Source organism: Entelurus aequoreus, linkage group LG12 (assembly GCF_033978785.1).
Source record: "Entelurus aequoreus isolate RoL-2023_Sb linkage group LG12, RoL_Eaeq_v1.1, whole genome shotgun sequence".
Lineage (NCBI taxonomy): Eukaryota > Metazoa > Chordata > Actinopteri > Syngnathiformes > Syngnathidae > Entelurus > Entelurus aequoreus.
In genome coordinates this window covers 35278393-35304413 of record NC_084742.1, presented here as the reverse complement: position 1 = coordinate 35304413, position 26021 = coordinate 35278393, and the positions used below count along the sequence as shown (strand labels likewise).

The window sequence follows — 26021 nt, the reverse complement described above, 5'->3', positions numbered from 1 at the left end:
GTCAACAAATGTGTGAGCAAATTGTTGAACAGTTTAAGAAAAAACATTCTCAACCAGCTATTGCAAGGAATTTAGGGATTCCACCATCTACGGTCCATAATATCATCAAAATGTTCAGAGAATCTGGAGAAATCACTGCACGTAAGCAGCTAAGCCTGTGACCTTCGATCCCTCAGGCTGTACTGCATCAACAAGCGACATCAGTGTGTAAAGGATAACACCACATGGGCTCAGGAACACTTCAGAAACCCACTGTCAGTAACTACAGTTGGTCGCTACATCTGTAAGGGCAAGTTAAAACTCTCCTATGCAAGGCGAAAACCGTTTATCAACAACACCCAGAAACGCCGGCAGCTTCGCTGGGCCTGAGCTCATCTAAGATGGACTGATACAAAGTGGAAAAGTGTTCTGTGGTCTGACGAGTCCACATTTCAAATTGTTTTTGGAAACTGTGGACATTGTGTCCTCCGGACCAAAGAGGAAAAGAACCATCCAGATTGTTATAGGCGCAAAGTTGAAAAGCCAGCATCTCTGACGGTATGGGGGTGTATTAGTGCCCAAGACATGGGTAACTTACACATCTGTGAAGGCGCCATTAATGCTGAAAGGTACAGACAGGTTTTGGAGCAACATATGTTGCCATCCAAGCAACGTTACCATGGACACCCCTGCTTATTTCAGCAAGACAATGCCAAGCCACGTGTTACATCAACGTGGCTTCATAGTAAAAGAGTGCGGGTACTAGACTGGCCTGCCTGTAGTCCAGACCTGTCTCCCATTGAAAATGTGTGGCGCATTATGGAGCCTAAAATATCACAACGGAGACCCCCGGACTGTTGAACAACTTAAGCTGTACATCAAGCAAGAATGGGAAAGAATTCCACCTGAGAAGCTTAAAAATGTGCCTCCTCAGTTCCCAAACATTTACTGAGTGTTGTTAAAAGGAAAGGCCATGTAACACAGTGGTGAACATGCCCTTTCCGAACTACTTTGGCACGTGTTGCAGCCATGAAATTCTAAGTTAATTATTATTTGCAAAAAAAACCTAAAGTTTATGAGTTTGAACATCAACTATCTTTTCTTTGTAGTGCATTCAATTGAATATGGGTTGAAAAGGATTTGCAAATCATTGTATTCCTTTTATATTTACATCTAACACAATTTCCCAACTAATATGGAAACGGGGTTTGTACATTTAGGCCTCCACTCAAGCTTGATCCCGGGTACCCCAAAGGGTTTTGGTCAAAAAAATATAAAAAATGTGTCATTATTCAGTATTATTATGTTTATTATTATTCAAGTTTTAAATCTCTAGATAAACATTAGGTCTATCTGTCAATATAACTTTTTTAAAGATTTAAATTGTATGCTCTTTTTGTCAAAGAAAACCCAGTTTTTTATGGAAAAAACACAAAATATGCAATATTTTCACCCAATAAAATTTTTAAGTGGAATATTTGACATTATATAATAATTGGAGCCTTAAAAAGGTCAATAACTCATAACACCATTGATTTTAATTCATTATTATTTTTTGAGCAATGACACTTAAAAACAAATCACACTATTATTGGGGATCCGAAAGGGTCCTTCTCATTAAAGTGTTAAAAAATAAATTATATGTTTTTTTTACTGTACACAATAATCTCAATAATCTCAATTTCAGATATATCCGCCAATTATAAATTGTATTGTTGTTTATGTTTTTTGTTTGTTCGTTTGAGGCCCTTCTTTAAAAAAAACAGCTCAGTTTTTTATATGGCAAACACAAAATATGCAACATTTTCCCCAAAAAATATCTCAAAGTGGAATATTTAATTAATGTGATGTAATTGGAGCCTTGAATAGGTCAATAATTCATAATGACATTGATTTTGATTCATTATTATTTTTTTAAAGAAAGAAACAGCCTGCATGGCAGCGTTGTGTTATTAGAGTAAACATTGCAACATTTTCTTGTTACATTTCACCTGTTTGCTCTTTTATACCATTTTTTATGTTTTAAATATTTTCCAATCGTATTTTTAAAATGTGCCGTGAGGCCGTTAAAAAATGACCTGCGGGCCACAAATGGCCCCCAGGCCGCACTTTGGACACCCCTGGCTTAATCCATTCCATAATTTAATTCCACATACTGATATACTGAAGGTCTTAAGTGTTGTACGTGCATACAAATGTTTTAAATTAAATTTTTCTCTAAGATTATATTTTTCCTCTTTTTTTGGGAAGAATTGTTGTATATTCTTGGGTAGGAGGTTATAGTTTGGTTTGTGTATAATTTTTAGCAGTTTGCAAATTCACTATGTCGTGGAATTTCAAGTATTTTTGATCTAATAAATAAAGGGTTTGTATGTTCTCTATATCCAACATTATGTATTATTCTAACTGATCTTTTTTGTAACACCGTTAATGAATGAAGTGTACTTTTGTAGTTATTTCTCCATATTTCTACACAATAACTCAGATATGGTTGGAGAAAAGGAAATACCTTTGTTGTTTCCTTTAATGTTATATATGTTATATCACCAATCTGGGGAATATCAGTGTTTTAGAAAACATCAAAGAGGAAGTGGATCAGTTTACACGACAGAATGACATCATCATTGCAGGGCTACGCATCAATCTTCGATCCTATGCAAGAGCAGTTGACAACAGGAGGAGAACCAGATAATATGGAGGCTGCTTCAACAGAGCAACATGTGGTCTGGTGGTAGCGGGGGATGTATTTTGTAGCGTCCCGGAAGAGTTAGTGGTGCAAAGGGTTCTGGGTATTTGTTCTGTTGTGTTTATGTTGTGTTACGGTGCGGATGTTCTCCCGAAATGTGTTTGTCATTCTTTTTTGGTGTGGATTCACAGTGTGGCATATACAAACTCCGTTTCCATATGAGTTGGGAAATTGTGTTAGATGTAAATATAAACGGAATACAATGATTTGCAAATCATTTTCAACCCATATTCAATTGAATGCACTACAAAGACAAGATATTTAATGTTCAAACTCATAAACTTTTTTTTTTTTTGCAAATAATAATTAACTTAGAATTTAATGGCTGCAACATGTGCCATTCAACAATTTGCTCACGCATTTGTTGACAAAGTGGTGACCCTCGCCCCATCCTTGTTTGTGAATGACTGAGCATTTCATGGAATCTACTTTTATACCCAATCATGGCACCCACCTGTTCCCATTTTGCCTGTTCACCTGTGGGATGTTCCAAATAAGTGTTTGATGAGCATTCCTCAAGTTTAGTAGTATTTATTGCCACCTTTCCCAACTTCTTTGTCACGTGTTGCTGGCATCAAATTCTAAAGTTAATGATTATTTGCACAAAAAAAAAAGTTTATCAGTTTGAACATCAAATATGTTGTCTTTGTAGCATATTAAACTGAATATGGGTTGAAAATGATTTGCATATCATTGTATTCCGTTTATATTTACATCTAACACAATTTCCCAACTCATATGGAAACGGGGTTTGTATTTCTAACAGTGTTAAAGTTGTTTATACGGTCATCCTCAGTGTAACCTGTATCGCTGTTGATCAAGTATGTGTTGCATTCACGTGTGTGTGCGTACAGAAGCTGCACATATCTTGTGACTGGGCCTGCACGTTGTTATAATGGATGAAAAGTGGACGTGACGACAGCTCGTAGAGGACGTTAAAGGCAGTGCCTTTAAGGCACGCCCCCAAGACTGTGGTCTGGGTGGACTACGAGATATAATGACTGATGAACACCTTCGTTCGATAATGAAGGTTGCCTCAGCGCAAAGCCTGAGCCCCGACATTAATGAACTAGCATCCAAGAAAAGATGCCAGATATCTGGCTTGGGCACATCAGAATAGATCAGTGTGTTGCAAACTGAGCAGTTTAAAGTCCTGAATGGTTGGTTTATTCATTGTTATTTTATTTTCAAATTTATTAGCCTGTGGAAAAAGTTAATGTTGATATTTACCTCAGAAGGCTGCAAATAGAAAAGAGGCATTCAATTTTTATTCAAATTGTATTTGATATGCCATTGATATTTTTTGATTATTATTATTATTATTATTATTTGAAACTCGATTTTGCACTTCACTATAAAGTTATACAAGCCTTGATTGTTCAATATTCAATGCAAAACTTGTTTGGGTCCCTATTAAAAGGTTAATTTGTTCAACCTTGGCCCGCGACTTTGTTCAGTTTTAAATTTTGGCCCACTCTGTATTTGAGTTTGACACCCCTGCTATAGACAGAAATCCCCACTCGATTTTCCTCGAAGGTGTGACAAGAGGAAATAATCAATATTGTGAAAAAATTTAAATCAAGACCTCAACTGATTGATATGGAAACGATAAAACAGGTTATTGAAGAGATTTCAGAAAATGTAACATATCAGCAACCTATAAGTTTAAACAGGGAAATTCCCAGATACAATGTAAATAGCAAAAGTCGTACCAATTTACAAGACTGGTGACAAACACCAGTTTACAAACTACAGACCTGTTTCTCTACTTCCACAATTTTCTAAAATGATTGAAAAACTCTTGAACAGATGGGACAAATTCATGAATAAAAATGAAACACTCACAGACAACCAATACGGATACAGAGCCAACATCTCAACATCAATGGCGTTAATCAAAATAACGAAATAGATTACCAATGCAATAGATAGCAAAAAATGTGCTGCAAGATGGAACCTTGAGGTACTCCTTCAATAACTGCGTACAGTGAGTGAAATCCCAAAATGTCAGATTTTTAAAGGTGTGCCTCAATATACATAATTTCTGATCATTAATAAGTGTACCCCAGGAACTCTTTGTGGTGTACATTGAAATCGCCAATGAGCATCACTGACTGGGCTCCGAACTCGTCCATCACAGAGAAGGTGTTTCTGTCGAGGTAGTCTAAGACTTCATTGGAGGCACTTGGGGGGCGGTAAACAGCCCCTATCAGCAGCCTCCTTAACTTCAGAGCAACAGTGAACAACTTAAGATCGAAGTCTTCAGGGTCTTTGGATGGATTGTGGTAGATGGATACACCTTCTAGACAGTAGACTGCTATACTACCTCCGGTCGCCCCAATGCGATCTCTGCTACAGCTGAGTGAGTAGCCAGGAATGTGCCCCGTCTGGAATGGTGGAGTCCAGGAACGTCTCTACCAAGATGACAATTGATGGCTTATTTTTCTGAACAGAGGTTGGAGGGGTCCCCGATAATAGTGCTTAATCTTCGGATGTTCACTTCAAGGATTTCCAGTTTATTTTTGCTAAGTCATAATCGAGGTCTGTGCGTAGGTAGGTGTTGGGTGGTCTGCCTGTTTTGAGGCTTTCTTATTAGTTTCCTGGCATGGGGTTGTCGGCAACAGGGGAAGCTGGCCCCTGCGCCCTTGAAACACACCTGAGCAGTGCGGCAGAGATCAGAGCATACATGACATAATCTGAAAGCATCTTGCATGTGCAGAGGATTTATAATGGATCAGGTTTCAGAAGAAACCACTTGGCCAACAACGGCGTGAACACACTACTAATGATCTCTACTACCCCCATCTAAACCTGAATCTAAATAGCGCTAAATGTTAACTCTAAACCTAAATCTTGAATCTAAATGTGACCGCTAAATGTTAAATCGAAACCTAAATGTTAAATCTAGGGATGTCCGATAATGTCTTTTTGCCAATATCCGATATTCCGATATTGTCCAACTCTTTAATTACCGATACCGATATCAACCAATACCGATATATACAGTCGTGGAATTAACACATTATTATGCCTAATTTGGACAACTAGGTATGGTGAAGATAAGGTCCTTTTTTTTAAAATTTATAAAATAAAATAAGATCCATCCATCCATCCATTTTCTACCGCTTATTCCCTTCGGGGTCGCGGGGGCGCTGGAGCCTATCTCAGCTACAATCGGGCGGAAGGCGGGGTACACCCTGGACAAGTCGCCACCTCATCGCAGGGCCAACACAGATAGACAGACAACATTCACACTCACATTCACACACTAGGGCCAATTTAGTGTTGCCAATCAACCTATCCCCAGGTGCATGTCTTTGGAGGTGGGAGGAAGCCGGAGTACCCGGAGGGAACCCACGCAGTCACGGGGAGAACATGCAAACTCCACTAAATTAAAAACATTTTCTTGAATAAAAAAGAAAGTAAAACAATATAAAAACAGTTACATAGAAACTAGTAATTAATGAAAATGAGTACAATATCATTTATCATTTATGAACTGTTAAAGGTTAGTACTAATAGTGGACCAGCAGCACGCACAATCATGTGTGCTTACGGACTGTATCCCTTGCAGACTGTATTGATATATATTGATATATAATGTAGGAACCAGAATATTAATAACAGAAAGAAACAACCCTTTTGTGTGAATGAGTGCGAATGAGTGTAAATGGGGGAGGGAGCTTTTTTGGGTGGTGCACTAATTGTAAGTGTATCTTGTGTTTTTTATGTTGATTTAATAAAAAATAAAATAAAATAAATAAAACGATACCGATAATTAAAAAAACGATACTTATAATTTCCGATATTACATTTTAAAGCATTTATCGGCCGATAATATCGGACATCTCTAGTTAAATTTAAATCTAAATCTAAATGTGAGCGCTAAAGTGTAAAGATTAATATTTATAGGATGTCAATTTTCCACCAATCTGAGGCCTCTCAGCCACAAAGCGGTGCCCACATCTCTGCCTCTCCACTCCTACATCTTTCTTACTGCGGAAGAAGGAAACATGAAAGATTCTTAACAAATAATGCCAATACAGTTGCATATTAAAAAAAAAAAGTTAGCTCTTAAAGTGTGAGTGTGCGTGGTGTGTTGCATTAAGACAATTAGATGCTCAAAACACCTGATGCTGCACTTCGCCGTTTGACAATGAATTAAATTAATTAAAATATTCAACCAGTCCCTATCACAGGGCGTGATTCCACTTTGCCTAAAGTCCTCCACAATAATCCCCCCTACCAAAGAAGGGAAACGCCAGCAGCCCAAATGACTACCGGCCAGTAGCTCTCACACCAACCATCATGAAGTGCTTTGAGAAACTGGTCCGAAGCCATATCACCGATTTCATACCACCTACACTCGACCCTCGTTTGCATATAGAGCAAACCGATCTACAGAGGATGCCATAGCAAAAGTACTCCATTCCACACTTACACATCTGGAAAAGCCAAGAAGCTATGTCAGGCTGCTCTTCATTGACTTCAGTAGTGCCTTTAACACCATTCTGTCGAGCAGACTGATTCCCAAGCTGCTGGAGTTAGGACTGTCTCAACAGATCTGTTACTGGATTAAGGACTTTCTAACGAACTGCCCTCAGAGAGTGAAGGTCGGACACCATCTTTCCTCAACCCTCAGCGTCAGCACCGGTGCCCCACAGGGCTGGGTTTTGAGCCCCTTGCTTTACAGTCTTCACACCCATGACTGTATTCCCATCCATCCTAGCAATTCCATCATCAAATTTGCGGATGATACTACAGTGGTGGGGCTCATCACAGAAGGGGACGAGACTGCCTATAGAGAAGAGGTGAAGGCACTGTCAGACCACTATGCAAAAAACAACCTCATTCTCAATCCCACAAAGACCAAGGAGCTGATTGTTGATTTCAGGGAAAAAAATCACTGAGCTCATCCAGCCCATCTACATCATGGGAGAGGGGGTGGAAAGGGTCTCAGAGTGCAAATTCCTGGGCGTGAACATCTCAAGCAACATGACCTGGAAAAGCAACACCACTGCACTCCAGAAAAAAGGTCAGCAAAGAGTATTTTCTGAGAAGGCTGAGGAAAATAGATCTGGCTGATAACCTGCTCCGTTGAGTCAATACTGACCTATGGCATCTCCGTGTGGTTTTTGAGATGCACGGTGGCAGAGAGAAAGAGATTACAGGGGGTCATAAACGCGGCCCAGAAGATCACTGCATGTCCTCTTACATCTCTAGAGGACCTTCATAAGAGACACTGCAACAGGAGAGCAAACAGCATCCTCAAGGACTCATCCCACCCAGGTCACCACTGACTTGAACTGACGCCCTCAGGGAGGCGTTATAAGACCATCAAAGCAAGGACAAATAGACTGAAAAACGGTTTCTATCCTATAGCTGTTATTGCCCTAAACTCTGCACTTACCTTAACACTCACAACTTTATTACTTGCTTACCTCTGATAAAGATCTACTGTGCAATATGTTTTTTTTAACATTTTATTATGTTTTAAAATTTTTAATTGTTTTATTATTGTTGTTGTCTTAACACTATTTCATGTAGGTTTGTTTTAAAAGCACTGAGCTGGATTGCGGTCCAATTTCGTTGATTCCATACAATGACAATAAAGGGATTCTGATTCTGATTCTGAAATTGCTTCTTACACCGATGTATGCAGTGTGCATGAATACACATTTCTACCTGTATGTGTCTTTCATCATTTCGCTGCCCTCTTACTTCATGATTGTGTGACATATGAACATTACATTGCTGTAAACAACATGGCCACTGTCATTCAATAGTTGCCTCAGATGCCAGTTGACGCGCTCGCTTTGGATCGGTTCTAAAGACTACGTCTTAATTGTGAGCTAAATGGTAGAAAAATGATCATAGTGAATGTGAAGTCATCATTTGGTCAGGGGTTTGGATCCGGCACATGTCAATATGCGCCTTTTAATAAGTTACTTCTACCTATTACAGTTTAGACTGCGGCTGTTGAAATGAATGATAGACTGTGCTTTGTCCATCACTGGACCCATTGTACTATTAAAACCATCCTCAGTGTAATATGTACTTTCATTAATGACAGGAATTTACTCAGTTTTACTTGGTATTGGATAGATACAAAAATTCCCATTATGGCCCACTCCAACAGAACAGATAGTGTATTAAAATCCAAGAGCTTTGTTCACACACATGACTTATTTAACCCATACTTATCATATTAAAAAACAAGCTGTCTCGCCCACTGTCAAACTATTGCTCTCGTAGTATTAGACATGGTCTGGGATTGTTTGTCTTCGATTACTTTATCGTACCTGCCAGGGACATTTTACTACTGATGAGATCGACAAACTAGTTTTGTGATGCGATGCGGGCAGATTGACCAAACAAGATAAAACAACTATGAGAGTTGTCGAACGACTTACGGTAAACAGGGGAATTTTTGTGTTCATTTGTTTCTTTTGGAACTTGTGCATTACGGACTGAGAACCTAAGTTAGGACCTGCAGGGAAGCGCCGCTAACAGAACACTTCACAGAATTTTGGAAAGATCTTTACTTCATTGTCCTAATTTAAAAACAGGTAAGCAAAATACTATGTTGATTTTTTTTTTGGGGGGGAAGGGGGGATTTGACTATATTTGTCAAATTATAAAACTGTGGTCTTTGCTAAGGTATGGTAGGATTTAAGAGGAGACTTAAAGGCCTACTGAAACCCACTACTACCGACCACGCAGTCTGATAGTTTATATATCAATGATGAAATCTTAACATTGCAACACATGCCAATACGGCCGGGTTAACTTATAATGTGCAATTTTAAATTTCCCGCCGCACTTCCGCTTGAAAACGTCTCGGTATGATGACGTATGCGCGTGACGTAGCCAGTTTAACAGAGGTATGGCTTCCCCATTGAAGCCAATACGAAATAGCTCTGTTTTCATCTCATTATTCCACAGTATTCTGGACATCTGTGTTGGTGAATCTGTTGCAATTTGTTCATTGCATTATGGAGAAAGAAGCTGAGCAAGCAAAGAAGAAAGTTGTCGGTGCGAAGCTGATATTTTGCAAGGGAGGTCAGCAACACAACACAGCCAGTGTTTGTTTACATTCCCGAAAGATGCAGTCAAGATCGAAGAATTCGGACAACAGAGACTTTAACCAGGAGGACTTTGATTTGGATACACAGACGCGATACCGTGAGTACGTAGCTGCGCTTCCAAACATTTGATCGCTTGCTATAACTAGCTCGAGCTAGTAGGTAGGAGCTAGCATAACAAACACCTAGGTGTTTGTTATGCAGGATTAATTTGTGGTATATTAAATATAAGCCTGGTTGTGTTGTGGCTAATAGAGTATATATATGTCTTGTGTTTATTTACTGTTGTAGTCATTCCCAGCTGAATATCAGGTCCCACCCACGCGCTTCCAAACATTTGATCGCTTGCCCGTACGTGTGTGTCACGTATGTAACTTTGGTTAAATATATAAGCTTTATGAACCTTGGGTTAGGTGAACGATCCTTTGGGCTGAGTGAGTGTGTGTGTTGTGCAGGTGTTTGAATTGTATTGGCGGGTTATATATACGGGATCCCGTCCATATAACCCGCTCGAGCTATAACTAGCTCGAGCTACTAGCTAGGAGCTAGGAGCTATCATAACAAACACCTAGGTGTTTTTATGCGGGATTAATTTGTGGCATATTAAATATAAGCCTGGTTGTGTTGTGGCTAATAGAGTATATATATGTCTTGTGTTTATTTACTGTTGTAGTCATTCCCAGCTGAATATCAGGTCACCCCCGGCTCTCACAGCATCTTCCCTATCTGAATCGCTTCCACTCCCCACTAGTCCTTCACTTGCATTTTCCTCATCCATAAATCTTCCATCCTCGCTCAAATTAATGGGGAAATCGTCGCTTTCTCGGTCCGAATCTCTCTCACTTCTGGCGGCCATCCTTGTAAACAATAGGGAACTTTGCGGATATGTTCAATTGACTACGTCACGCTACTTCCGGTAGGGGCAAGCCTTTTTTTTATCAGATACCAAAAGTTGCGATCTTTATCGTCGTTGTTTTATACTAAATCCTTTCAGCAAAAATATGGCAATATCGCGAAATGATCAAGTATGACACATAGAATAGATCTGCTATCCCCGTTTAAATAAAAAAAAATCATTTCAGTAGGCCTTTAAGACCTGGGCCCTTATGTAACAAACTTGCTTACAGGCAAAAACCTGGGGTACGCACTTTTTCACGGCAAAGGTGAGATGTGTCAAGACTGACGTTGACGTGGAAATGTGCGCTGGCGTACACACATTCCTCCTGGCTGTGGGTATTTTGGTGACACATGGAGGTGGTCGTTCGGGCTTTGCCAACATTGGATGTCTACATTGTAAAAAAGGTTGAGGCAAAGACACAAAATTCACTTTTTCACCAATGCATTTAATGCTTTATATTCATATTATTTGTGAGGACATGTATTAATTTATGTAGGCCATCATTTTTCCACCTATTGCTGTCACAATGTGTACCTGTGACTCCTTGGTCATGTCGGGCGGGCGGCAGCACATTTGCACCGCAGACCCAGGGAATGTCTCGACTTCGATTCGCGTTGGAATAACAAATTGAGTAAACAGTCCAAGTATTTCACATCATTTTTGTTAGCGCTGGCACATTCAAATTTATAAGATCGCATTTAAACAAACAAAACATACATTTACATGAAACTCTAATCTAGCTCATGTGAGTAGGCTACTGTGGGAGCTATGGTTGTACAGTATGCCGGAACTGGTATAGAATCGCGGTACTAATGAATCAAAAACGCTACTATACTGTTTGAAAAGTACCGGTCCCCGGACATGACGGCACGTCGTCACGTCGTGACATTGCTGGTTCTGCGAGCCGAACACTGAAACGCCCTCAGGAAGAGGTGCTTTAAGACATGGCTAGCTAGCTAGCGGCGAACGTCCATTCGCAGTCGGCAGTGTTTTAGCTACTTCTAAATCAGTAATCCTCGCCTCCATGGCGACAAAGTAAGTTTCTTACAAGTATCATCCCTGCAGGACGAGGAATAGCTAAACATGCTTCATTACACACCTTAAGAGGATACAATAGCTAACAGCAAGCTAGCACCCTGAATGTAAACAAATGCCATGGGTGGATCTACACCTGACATCCAGTGTAATGATACCAAGTACAAACGCGTATCTAGTTGATAGTACTATAATTACATCGATATTTTTTAATCGTCACAAAATCTTGTTTCCTTTAAAAAAAAATCATATTATGTTTATAAACTCAGGAAATATGTCCCTGGACACATGAGGACTTTGAATATGACCAATGTATGACCCTGTAACTACTTGGTATCGGATCGATACCTACATTTGTGGTATCATCCAAAACTAATGTAAAGTATCAAACAGAAGAATAAGTGATTAATACATTTTAACAGAAGTGTAGATAGAACATGCTAAAAGAGAAACTATGGATGGAATGGAAGAATGAATTAATAATCCATTTTACAGCTTGTCCCTCATCATTTTGACAAAATAGAATGAGAAATGACACACTATGTTACTGCATATGTCAGCAGACTAATTAGGAGTCTGTTTGTTTACTTACTACTAAAAGAAAAGTTGTCTAAGTTCACTATTTTATTTAGGGACAAAATTGTTCTTCGATCACAATAATAAACATGTTTAATGTACCCTAAGATTTTTTGTTAAAATAAAGCCAATATTGCAATTTTTTGTGGTCCCCCTGATTTAGAAAAGTACCGAAATACATTTTGGTACTGGTACTAAAATATTGGTATCGGGACAACACTTGTAGGAACACATTTTGTTGTAAATTACACAAAGAATATTTATTATGTAGGTAATCAAAGTCACCCGCCTCTTCTAAAGTGTACGTATCATTGTAGCAACTATCTTTTTCAAAGGCGTGCAGCACTTATTTACCGGAGTTAGTTTTGGCCACACACATCTATTTTCTTCTCCTCTTTCTTCCTGACACGACCATTTCTTTTTTTTGTTTTCTTTTGTTTTATTCCTCGTAGACACGACAATGACAGGCTGACTGACAATCGCTCTGCATGTCATTCGCTCCATACATGAGAAGGAAGCCCCTCAACTAACCTGCGATTGGGCATAGCTTACTTTGAATATGATTTGCGTGTTTATAAGGGGGCGTGACCAATTTTATGTACTTGGGATGTAAACAAATAAATGTGCTTGGATTTGTTCATGCTCACACTTTAATACAGGGGTCCCCAAACTACGGCCTGCAGGAAGTCCAAGTTTTACAAAAAATAAATCAATATTTTTGTATTATAATTTTTTAAAATCTGTCCTTTCTAATCCATTGTCTACCGCTTGTTACTCTGTGTCTCCTAACTGCTCAGGCAAATCATATCGTCTAAAAATGCATTTTTCCCATCGATAACGTGTCATCAAGTGCGCACTCTTTCAGTCAATTAGTGCACGAGGAATATATATATATATATATCGAGGAATATATATATATATATCGAGGAATATATATATATATATATATATATATATATATATATATATATATATATATATATATATATATATATATATATATATATATATATATATATATATATATATATATATTCCTTGTGCACTGTCCTATATATATATATATATATATATATATATATATATATATATATATATATATATATATATATATATATATATATATATATATATATATATATATATATGACAAAAAACAGCACAAAAAAATTAATCGGCTGGGCACAAAAAATCATCGGCTGCCCCCTCCCCTCCACAGAGCAAAAAACATCACCAAGGACAGCACACACCCTGGCTTGCACCTGTTCGACCTGCTACCATCGGGCAGGCGCTACAGGTGCATCAGAGCCAGAACAAACAGGCTCAGAGACAGCTTCTTTCCCAGAGCTGTCACCATCTTGAACTCTAACTTATAATAAATAATTCACCCCCATACAATATCCTACCCTAAAACCCTACTGTGCAATATTACCCTTCGAGTGCAATACATCCGACACTGATTGTTATCACTCCGGTACTCTTGTCTTGTTCTGTGTATTGTACAGTATTTTGTATATTTTTTTGTATATTGTACAGGATTGCTTATTATTTTTATTGGATAGTAGTCTATTTACTTCAATTCTTAGTTTTATCTTTATTAGTTCTTGTGTTATTTATTTTTATCCCATATTTGTTCCCACTACCACACCTTAAAGGCCTACTGAAATGAAATGTTCTTATTTAAACGGGGATAGCAGATCCATTCTATGTGTCATACTTGATCATTTCGCGATATTGCCATATTTTTGCTGAAAGGATTTAGTAGAGAACATCGACGATAAAGTTTGCAACTTTTGGCCGCTGATAAAAAAGCCTTGCCTGTACCGGAAGTAGCGTGACGTCACAGGTTGTGGAGCGCCTCACATCTGCACATTGTTTACAATCATTCCCACCAGCAGCGAGAGCGATTTGGACCGAGAAAGCAACGATTACTCCACTAATTTGAGCGAGGATGAAAGATTCGTGGCTGAGGAAAGTGAGAGTGAAGGATTAGAGTGCAGTGCAGGATGGCAGGATGTATCTTTTTTCGCTCTGACCGTAACTTAGGTACAAGGGCTCATTGGATTCCACACTTTCTCCTTTTTCTATTGTGGATCACGGATTTGTATTTTAAACCACCTCGGATACTATATCCTCTTGAAAATGAGAGTCGAGAACGCGAAATGGACATTCACAGTGACTTTTATCTCCACGACAATACATCGGTGAAGCACTTTAGCTTCGGAGCTAACGTGATAGCATCGTGCTTAACTGCGGATAGAAACAGAAGAAACATGCCCCTGACTGGAAGGATAGACCGAAGATCAACAATACTACTTACTTCTACTCTCAGGAGACACTGAACCCTGGGCCTGTAACCACACGGTTAATGCTGTCCCGACTGGCGAAGCCTAGCAATGCTGTTGCTAACGACGCCATTGAAGCTAACTTAGCTACGGGACCTCTACAGAGCTATGCTAAAAACATTAGCTCTCCACCTACGCCAGCCCTCATCTGCTCATCACCACCCGTGCTCACCTGCGTTCCAGCGATCGACGGCGCGACGGAGGACTTCACCACGATCATTGGTGCGGTCGGCGGCTAGCGTCGGATAGCGCGTCTGCTATCCAACTCAAAGTCCTCCTGGTTGTGTTGCTGTAGCCAGCCGCTAATACACCGATCCCACCTACAGCTTTCTTCTTTGCTGTCTCCATTGTTCATTAAACAAATTGCAAAAGATTCACCAACCCAGATGTCCAGAATACTGTGGAATTTTGCGATGAAAACAGACTACTTAAGCTGGCCACCGTGCTGTTCCAAAATGTCTGCTACAATCCGTGACGTCACGCGCAAACGTCATCATACCGAGACATTTTCAGCCGGATATTTCACGGGAAATTTAAAATCGCACTTTATAAGTTAACCTGGCCGTATTGGCATGTGTTGCGATGTTAAGATTTCATCATTGATATATAAACTATCAGACTGCGTGGTCAGTAGTAGTGGGTTTCAGTAGGCCTTTAAGTTGGAGTCCTTAATCTCGCTATATGCAAATATAATGACAATAAAGTCCATTCTATTCTATATATATATCTATATATATATATATATATATATATATATATATATATATATATATATATATATATATATATATATATATATATATATATATATATATATATATATATATATATATACAGCACGGCCCCCAGCCAAATTGTTTTAACCCAATGCGGCCCCCCGAGTCAAAAGGTTTGAGGACCCCTGCTTTAATACATCGGAATTTTAATTGCGTACTTTGATTCCTGGGTTTGAACGTACGTCTATTTTTTTGTAGGAAATCTACTTAACTCTTGTTACATGAGGGCCCAGGGGAGAACAGGTGTCTCATGTAATATAACCAGATGGACACACTTTTTCACGGCAAAGTTGAGATGTATCAGTTTGCAGTATCAGTTTATTTCGAACATGCATACGATAAAATGAAATGCATCACATATTTCCAGTTGTTTCATTACAGCACGTCCGAAAAAGAGTAGGAAGAAGCAGAGTGTTACCTGCGGGTGTTGTCCATCCCAAAAATGCAGGGACAGTCAGCGTTTGGCAAAAAGTATTCCTCTTTATTGTGAGGGAAACACAATAAGGCAGCAAAAAAGAAGGTTATGGCAGCAAAAACTAGCACGCCAAAACGACAAAGAAAATCAAAGTACAAAAATAAGGACTCTAGGCAAGACTAGGAAGTACTGGGCAGACCTGGGAAATCGGGCATGTAAAAGACGAGTACTTTCTCCTGCGAGACCACGGAAGACGTGGCTGTGGTAACTCAGTACAAAGCTCCGGCGCCGTCAAGCTGCACCAGCACGGTTAAGTAGTGTGACCCTTAATTAGAATCAGGTGTGTCCTGCTGTCTCGAGCCAGCTGCACGCCCCACAGCGGGGGGAGCGAGAGAGTGAGAACAGGTGCGGGGACAGAGAACCAACACACCACAACCTAAGAATACCACACAGAGCTTATTTCATCCTACCCCATTTCATTTCATAGCAATTTTACTCCATTTCCTTGTGCTCTATTTGTAACACAACATCCACCCATCCATCCATCTTCTTCCGCTTATACAACAATGATTAAATAATAAATAGACATTGTACTATAAGTAAGAAAATAAATATTAAATAAAAAAATCATTATCTAAAAAAAAAAAATATATGTTTTATGTGTACTTTGTGAACACTTGTAGTTTGAACAGTCTCTTAAACTGAATCATATTGGTGCTTTGTTTGATTTATTTGCTTAATCCATTCCATAATTTAATTACACATACTGATATGCTACAGGTTTTAAGTGTTGTACGCGCATACAATTGTTTTAAATTAGATTTTCCTCCAAGGTTATATTTCTCTTCTTTTGTTGATAAGAATTGTTGTACATTAGAACGGGTGACGGCATGGCGCGGTTGGGAGAGTGGCCGTGCCAGAAATCTGAGGGTTCCTGGTTCGATCCCCAACTTCTACCAACCTCGTCACGTCCGTTGTGTCCTTGAGTAAGACACTTCACCCTTGCTCCTGATGGGTCGTGGTTAGGGCCTTGCATGGCAGCTCCCGCCATCGGTGTGTGTGAATGAGTGAATGTGGAATTAGTGTCAAAGAGTGTCAGAATAATTATATCTAAGTTATCACAAAACTTTGTGTTTCAATGAGTTCCCGGCGAGCAGACAAAAGCTATCTTTGATCTTACCAAGCAGAAGGCTTGTAAAACTCCACTGTGTACGATGGGAAGCGACATAAAGGCGTCGGTTTCTTTGATCTATTGTAATCCACAAGAAGATTTTGTCTTGACCCGAGATCTACAAAGCGGAGAGGAAGCAGGACCTGACGCAAGCTCCAGGCATCTTCTCTTTGAACTGTTTTGTGACCAAGGGCAACAGCTGTTTACGACCCCCCTCTCCCCTTAGAAACAGCTGTTGCCATGTAATCAGGGAAAGTCCAAATAAAAGAGGAGGCGTGCAATCTTTCGTCAGAGCGTGGTGGAAGACTGTGCAAAGAGTACAGCCCAGACGTTTCTCCTCATTGAGCCAAATTTAATCCTGTCTCTGTTTAAATCCTTGCTTCTTGTCTGTTTAATAGATGTCATCAGTGTTTGACCCTGAAAAAGAGCTTTGAGTACCTTGAAGGTAGAAAAGCGCTATACAAGTATTTACCATTTACCATTATTGGGTAGCAGGTCATAGTTTGCTTTGTACATAATTTTAGCTGTTTGTAAATGCACCAAATCGTTAATTTTTCAATATTTGCGATTCAATAAATAAAAGGTGTGTGTGTTCTCTATATCCAACATGATGTATTATTCTAATTGATCTCTTTTGTAACACCGTTAGTGAAAGAAGCGCACATTTGTAGTTGTTTCCCCATATTTCTATGGGGCGTTTTTACCTTTTTAAAATAGTGTTCCAGGCTAGTCATGAGGATAACCTCGTCCACTCCTACCAGGTCTTGTCGCAGCATAGATTCATTGACCACTCTGGCTTTCATGAACATTGTCGATAGCAGTGATTCTCAAACAGTGGTACTATTAGTTGTACGCGGGCTCCATATAGTCGGTCGACAAACAACCTATCCATCCAGCCATTTCCTACCGCTTGTCCCTCCCGGGGTCGCGGGGGTTGTTAGGGCCTATCCCAGCTGCATTCGGGCGCACGGCTGGGTACACCCTGGACAAGTTGCCACCTCATCGCTCGGCAGACAACATTCACACTCACATTCACACACTAGGGCCGATTTAGTGTTGCCAATCAACCTATCCCCAGGTGCATGTCTTTGGAGGTGGGAGGAAGCCACAGTACCCGGAGGGAACCCACGCATTCACGGGGAGAACATGCAAACTCCACACAGAAAGACCCCGAGCTTGGAGATCGAAACCAGGACCTTCTTATTGTGAGGCACCAGCACTAACCCCTGTTCGACCGTGCTGTCACGACAAATAACCACTTACTGAAATTGTCAAATACAGTGTTCCTTTCAAACTGTGTGTAATGTTACAGTGGCCAAAATATTAAATATACTTGTTAAATAAAACCGCCGCCTTGTTTTTAATGAATGGTTAGGCCTACTATGCTATTGTATTTTAATGTTGGTCTGACATGCACATGAGGATAGATTATTAGCAACACTAAATTGGCCCTAGTGTGTGAATGTGAGTGTGAATGTTGTCTGTCCATGTTGGCGACTTGCCCAGGGTGTACCCTGCCTTCCGCCCGAGTGCAGCTGGGATGGGCTCCAGCGACCCCGAAAGAGACAAACGGTACAAAATGGATGAATGAAAGGCATTATGGTGGTACTTGGGAGAGCCAAGTGTTTTCTGATGTGGTACTTGGTGAAAAAAAGTCTGTGACCCACTAGTTTATTGTTTTAACGAGGGTCGATCGCGATAGTCAGGAAATAGGGGCGAAATTGGAGACATGATGAAGTCTGTAAAGTCGAAAAAGTGACATCACTGTAATCTTCATCGGTGTAGTTGTAGAACTGTGTGAGTTGTTGGACTCGAAGTAGTGAGTCAGACACAACGACCAAAAAGTCAACCAAAATGTTTCCCTAAACCCCTGATCCACCAAAAGGTTGAAGATCTCTGGCTGACGGTATATGTGTCATAATGTTTGTTAACTGTGTGTGATCATTGCATTGCAGACATGTTTAATAGTGGGCTGCTGCTTTTGATCCTGGCATGGATGTTTGGGGGCAGCCATGGGGCAGTGCAACCTACCCGTCCCAGACCTCCCACCAACACCACTGTTCCTCCCAACACCACCGCTGCCCCTACCAACACCACCGCTGCTCCTCCCAACACCACCACTGTTCCTCCCAACACCACCGCTGCCCCTACCAACACCACCGCTGCCCCTCCCAACACCACCGCTGCTCCTCCCAACACCACCGCTGTTCCTCCCAACACCACCGCTGCCCCTACCAACACCACCGCTGCTCCTCCCAACACCACCGCTGTTCCTCCCAACACCACCGCTGCTCCTCCCAACACCACCGCTGCTCTTCCCACCACCACCGCTGCTCCTCCCACCACCACCGCTGCTCCTCCCACCACCACCGCTGCTCCTCCCACCACCACTGCTGCTCCTCCCACCACCACCGCTGCTCCTCCCACCACCACCGCTGCTCCTCCCACCACCACTGCTGCTCCTCCCACCACCACCGCTGCTCCTCCCACCACCACTGCTGCTGCTCCTCCCAACACCACCGCTGCTCCTCCCAACACCACCGCTGCCCCTACCAACACCACCGCTGCTCCTCCCAACACCACCACTGTTCCTCCCAACACCACCGCTGCCCCTACCAACACCACCGCTGCTCCTCCCAACACCACCACTGTTCCTCCCAACACCACCGCTGCCCCTACCAACACCACCGCTGCTCCTCCCAACACCACCGCTGCTCCTCCCAACACCACCGCTGTTCCTCCCAACACCACCGCTGCCCCTACCAACACCACCGCTGCTCCTCCCAACACCACCGCTGTTCCTCCCAACACCACCGCTGCCCCTACCAACACCACCGCTGCTCCTCCCAACACCACCGCTGCTCCCAACACCACCGCTGCTCCTCCCAACACCACCGCTGCTCCTCCCAACACCACCGCTGCCCCTCCCAACACCACCGCTGCTCCTCCCAACACCACCGCTGCTCTTCCCACCACCACCACTGCTCCTCCCACCACCACCGCTGCTCCTCCCCCAACCACTGCTGCTGCTCCTCCCAACACCACCGCTGCCCCTACCAACACCACCGCTGCTCCTCCCAACACCACCGCTGCTCCTCCCAACACCACCGGTGCTCCTCCCAATACCACCACTGCTCCTCCCAACACCACCGCTGCTCCTCCCACCACCACTGCTGCTGCTCCTCCCAACACCACCGCTGCCCCTACCAACACCACCGCTGCTCCTCCCAACACCACCGGTGCTCCTCCCAATACCACCACTGCTCCTCCCAACACCACCGCTGCCCCTACCAACACCACCGCTGCTCCTCCCAACACCACCGCTGCTCCTCCCACCACCACTGCTGCTGCTCCTCCCACCACCACCACTGTCCCTACCATGAAAATCACTTCCAAGCACATCTATCACCACCACCAGCAACACCACCACTACCACCACCACCACCATCACTCTGACTTCACTTCCAAGCAAATCTATCACCACCACCACCACCACCACCACCACCACCATCACTCTGACTTCACTTCCAAGCAAATCTATCACCACCAGCACCACCAGCAACACCAACCCCACCAACAACACCATCACCATTACCATGACTGTGACTTCCCCCATAACCACTTCTGTCCCTGCACTAATGGCGGTGCCTCTATCCAAAAGCACTCACAGATACAAGGTGAGCTCAAAAGAAGAAGACAACATGAGAGGTCAAGTGCATTGTTTGTATACTAATTGTTATTATCATGTTCCTTTCTCCCATCCAGCTTTGGTTATCACTGCAGGTTTAGCAGCTTTGCTTGCACATTCGAGCGCGCTACTCGATATTTCTCATAATGATTTGTCTTCTACTCACATCACCCTATTCAGAATCTATGGTTTGTAAAGAAAAAAAGTCAGTCAATTAAACATACTAGTGATGCGGAGTCAAAATTGTCCCTATGCAATATGTATTATTATCATTTGGTGTCATATTCTGCTGAATTAATTAACTGTTTGAATGATTGCATATTTTCTTTTATATTTAACAGTTTAGATGTTGTGTATATTAATTGTTAGAAGTTGTTTTTAATGACCAGAAATAATGAATTTTGTTGTTGTTCAGCTACCAAAATGTCCACTGGCCCCAGCCCTGTACTCTACAAAGCTTGTTCATGTGTCGGCCGATCTGAAGCCTGGTGAGACCAGACCATGGACCCTTGTTGGATGTTGATCATGTTTTTAATGGCTTGCATTAAACTCAGACAAAAAAATATGCTAAAAATGTTTATGTTCTGTGAAATCTTTTCCATTTTACAAATTGGTTAAAATAAAAAGATAGCATAAACCTTAAGGAAACTGTCATACACATCGTGCTTCAAATATTGCAGCGTCATCACATTGAAGATTTGTAAATTTTTTAACGCATATGCTATATATTTTTGGCCTACATTAAGGGTTAAATTAGGTCTTATATGTATTAAGTTGCGGGAATTGTCTTATTTTCTATCATTATGTTGTGGCGGTAGATAAAGATATTCACCAAGCGGAACTTCCGTTTCCGACTTAAGAGTGAACACTGCTAACAACAACAAAGAAGCTTATTTTATTTATTTAGTTATTATCAATAACTCATCTCCACATTGGTGAGCCTTTGATGTGTCCATTGTCAAATAACGAGGCGCGAGATGCTAACAACAGGAAATAGTGATAGCTGCTACCAGGGGCGGATTAAGAAATTTTGGCCCCCTGGGCCTGACATGGTCTTGGCCCCTCAACCCCCCGCGCGTGTGGGCGCACACACACGCACGCACTATGCAAGAAATACTGTATACTGTGAACAGACATGCACACTGTACTGTACAGAAGAGTGCACATACTGCACACACACTATTAGGTATACCACACAGACACTGACAAGCACAGGTTTCACACAGACACAGGGGGAGGGGATAAATGGCCTAAAAATAAACATTTTTGAAAATGATTACGCCCACTTCAGTGATGGTGCATTGGGTCATTTGAGAGATATTATGTATTGGAAGTTGGTAGCTATCATGAAATAAACCCCCCAACCCACCCAAAAAACTAAATCGGACATGATTTTTGCCCCCTTTTCCTCCCTTCTATCATTAAAAATAAAATAATATCTTAGGAAAACACATTGGCATAACGGCAGCTGTGCAGCAAATTGAGGCTCAAAGTCTGTATCTATTTGTGGTTAAGCTTGAGGAGAAGGAGAAAGGTAAAATGATAACATGCATCGGAGAGCACCACAAAGAAAGGTGTAGGCCAGTTCATGGTACAAGGGCTGCATGCAGGTCAAGATAGCCCATTTCCAAGAATGCTATAGTGGCTGGACAGGCACTGGACATGTCCTGAACTCAGTGTCAGACGTGGCTGCCGAATACTTGGATGAAGTGAAGCAGCTGACAGATCTCATGCTGCCCCATCTGAAGACTGTCCTGGCCAGGCAGAGGATGGATGAGGAGACCTTCCCAATGGACCCTGTCAGTGAACAGGCTAGTAACATTGATGGCACCCCTGTGCACAACATTGGGATGGAGAGACAATGTGGCAAGGTGGACTACAAACTGAAGAAGTTGGGCACACTGAACGCAGTCAATAGGTCAATAATTTTACAGAAGAGCCAGGAGCTTCAGAGGTTTCAAGGCAGCAGCACAAGCAAAAAGGGAGGTTGAACTCAACTGGAGTAAATTCATGAAGGCAAAATTCGAGAGTAGGGCAGATGAGAAACAAGAGATGGCTCAAAGAAAGGAGAGTAAGAGACTAGACATGCTGGACACACTGAAATCTTTTGATGGCCCCTTCACGATAGTGGGGAAGTTGAAAAGTTCCTTGTGGATGAAAGTCTGCACAAGAATGCAAAGCTGCAGAGAATGAAGCTTGAGGTTCAGTTTGCCAGAGAAAGCACCAAGCTTCTGCCTAAAGTCAATCCTATCTTCACAATCCAGGTGACACTTCCCAGAAATGGCAAAAGTGCAATTCTCCAAGTCATAATGGATACTTAGAATTTTATGGTGGTGGTAAGTATTCATGAAAACAGGTAGCCTAACATTAGTGAATGGGTGAATTCTGGAAATAACCTAAAAATCTTACACAGTGCACCTTTAAGCAAGGGGTTTCTTTCGTGCTTTCAATTTTGCAAAATCATCCACCACATCATTGAAGTCCAACTCTCTTGTCAGCTCACTCTCAATTGCCATTAGAGATAACGCATTTAATCTTTTCTGAGTCATTCTTGTGCGCAGCTCATTTTTTACTCTTGACAAAAGAGAGAATGAGCGTTCTCCCTCACAGTTACTGACCGGTAGAGTGAGAAAAATCTGTAGCGCAATGTATGTATTAGGAAACGTAGGCTGTAGTCCAAAATGTATTATTGTTTTGAGCAGTCCTGAAGGGGTCCTCTCCTCATCAGTGTTGTTGAGCTGTATAAAAGATTTGAACTGTATAAGCTCCTGTCCAAGACTTTCATTGAGGTCAGATGGGTATGATTCAGTGAGAATCTTGGCCTTGTGAAGGACTGAAGCATTGGACTCTGTATCCAAAGAGAAAAGGACACTGAACAAATTGTTCAGATGTTTGTAGGCCTCCAGACGGTGATTAAGGCTTGAACTCAGTTGATCAATAGAGGCAATAAATGTCTCTATTTGAAACAGTTGCCTTCCCTCAAGCACAACATCTGGGGATGCTGATTCATCAGCAAACTTTTTACGTTTCCTCGTCCGTTCAGCCCTGTAAGATGGGGTGCCACCCAACATGTTTAAGGCTTTCTGCTCAAAATGATCAAATAGATCTCTTTGGGAGAGAACAAAGGTGCGCAGAGATTCCAGCAATCTAACTGCTGTACCAAGGTCCATGTCTGCTTTTTGAAGTTGCAGACTTGTGGCCTGAAATCTGGACAGAACAGTGTCCCAAAAGCCTGCCATGAAGGCCATCTCAAGTGAATCCAGCTTCCGCACTAGACTGTCAGCTTCAGTTCGTGTGTCTCGTTTCTCTGTGTCATCAGTGGAAATAACCTGTAGTGCTGCTTTTATTTTACTGTAGTTCTGCCACAGTGCTTTGGTAGATTCTGCACGGCAACTCCAACGCGTGTTGGATAAAGCTTTAAGTGTGAGATCTATGTTGGAATTGCCAAATACCCTGTCCCATCGGTGTGTGGATGCAGTTGTGAAGTTGTAAATAGACTGAATCAAGTCAAAATACTTAGAGACTTCATTTCCACATCTGTCAATGCTGTTGACTCCCACCAAATTCAAAGAGTGAGCTGCACATGGAATATAGTGTATTAATGGGTTGCTTTTCTTTAAGTGAGCCTGCAACCCATTATACCTCCCTGACATGTTGCTGGCATTATCATAAGCCTGCCCCCTGCAATTTGACAGCTCTAACCCTAGATTTTCCAACACAGACATGACACAGTTAGCCAAACTTTCACCTGTATGGCTAGTAATGGGCTCAAAACCCACAAAGCGTTCAACAACACTGCCCTCTTTGCTAACAAAACGGAATATGAATGTCAATTGGTCCACATGAGATAAATCTGGGGTTGAATCCACAATGATAGAGTAGTATTTGCTTGCTTGCAGTTCATCTGCTATAGCCTGTTTGGTTTTTGCACCCATCAATTCAATGAATTCCTCACAAATGGTGGAGGACAGATATGAGGTATTACCTCGACCCATCTGCCCAAACTTTCTGATGTGATCCTTTAGAAAGGGATCAAATTCAGCCAGGACCTCCAGAATACCAAGGTAGTTCCCATTGAGAGGAGACCCTAACGATTCATTTTTACCCCTAAATGCAAGGCCCCTTTCTGCAAGGAATTTAATGACTGCAACAACTCTTTGTAACACCTGCCTCCAATAGCTGCTCTCTGCCTGAAACTGTTTGAACAGGTCTGCATCAACTGTGGCACCTTTGGCGCGGTTCAAGACTGCTTGCATGCAGGTTATGTGCTCAGCACTTCGCTCATGTTCACCAAATCTTTCTGAGTGTTTCCAATCACAATAGCCTGTCACAAAAGAATGCGTTTTTGGGGAAAACAGTTTGCATGCAAAGCAGTAAACATTACCAGTAGAGGGAGAGTACATCAGCCACTCTCTTTGTACTCGTTGTCCATTGGGCAAGTGTGAAGTAAAATGTTCATTGTTTAGGCATCGGGTTTTGCCTCCTAGCCCACTGTTCCTCACAGAAGCTGGATAATGGCTGTGACGGTTGTGAAATGATTTTGCACCTCTTTGAATAAGAACTTCCTTCATTGACTCAGTGAGGGTCTCAGCCCATTTAGCGGGATCACTAGGTAGAGTTGTCACTGTAGATGGTGTTGAAGAAAGATTCAGCTCATTTTCTATGCTGTCCAGAGGTGCAGTGACCTCACATTCATCCGAGCAACTGGCTACTGCTGAATTGGTTGAATCATAAGCATCAGAAGCATTTGGTTCAGTGTCTACACTTGTAGTGGTCTCAGGATCTTGGGAGCTACATGCTAGCTCAGGTGCATTGCTAACCTTAGCTGAATTTGCAGTAGCATTTATAGAATTGCTTTCAGCAGATGTCTTTGTACTGAAGAAGCTGGAGATATTTGGAACACTCTCAAGTAAAACTGATTCCTTTTTTTTCTTTTCTTGCTGAATTTTTTTTCTAGCTCCTCCACTTAAACGTTTATGATCCATATTTCCCTTCTTTCTTTGCACATTGGCTCTTTGCCTATCACAGCAGATAAACCAACTATGTGTGTGTGTGTGTGTGTGTGTGTGTGTGTGTGTGTGTGTGTGTGTGTGTGTGTGTGTGTGTGTGTGTGAGTTTGTTTGTGTGTTTATGATCGGTGCTGCTTCCTTCAAGTGTGTGAGGTGATTTAGAAAACTAGCAACCCAGCATCAACACTCCAAAGCAGAGAATAACAGCTTACTAGCATAGACAATTGAGAGCAGAGAATCAACTGATTCGTCTGATAGACAGCAGGAGAGCAGAGTGGTCAGTGATGATCGAATCAAG

The 26021-nt window shown here is 41.7% G+C and overlaps 1 protein-coding gene and 1 long non-coding RNA gene across 2 annotated transcripts in view; one reads left to right on the top strand and one right to left on the bottom strand.

Moving 5' to 3' along the window:
- LOC133662132 (uncharacterized) overlaps positions 1–16207 on the bottom strand; it is a 36412-nt gene extending 20205 nt beyond the window's left edge. The window contains exon 1 of the long non-coding RNA XR_009828069.1: positions 15859–16207. This is a non-coding gene — a long non-coding RNA (uncharacterized LOC133662132). The remainder of the gene's footprint in view (positions 1–15858) is intronic.
- A 4097-nt stretch (positions 16208–20304) lies between these two features.
- LOC133662817 (uncharacterized histidine-rich protein DDB_G0274557-like) lies at positions 20305–21264 on the top strand. Its single transcript, XM_062066983.1, has 2 exons — positions 20305–20703; positions 20792–21264. The coding sequence occupies exons 1-2, from the start codon at positions 20406–20408 to the stop codon at positions 20908–20910; spliced, it is 417 nt and encodes a 138-aa protein (XP_061922967.1). The 5' UTR covers positions 20305–20405; the 3' UTR covers positions 20911–21264.
- Positions 21265–26021: the final 4757 nt, after the last annotated feature.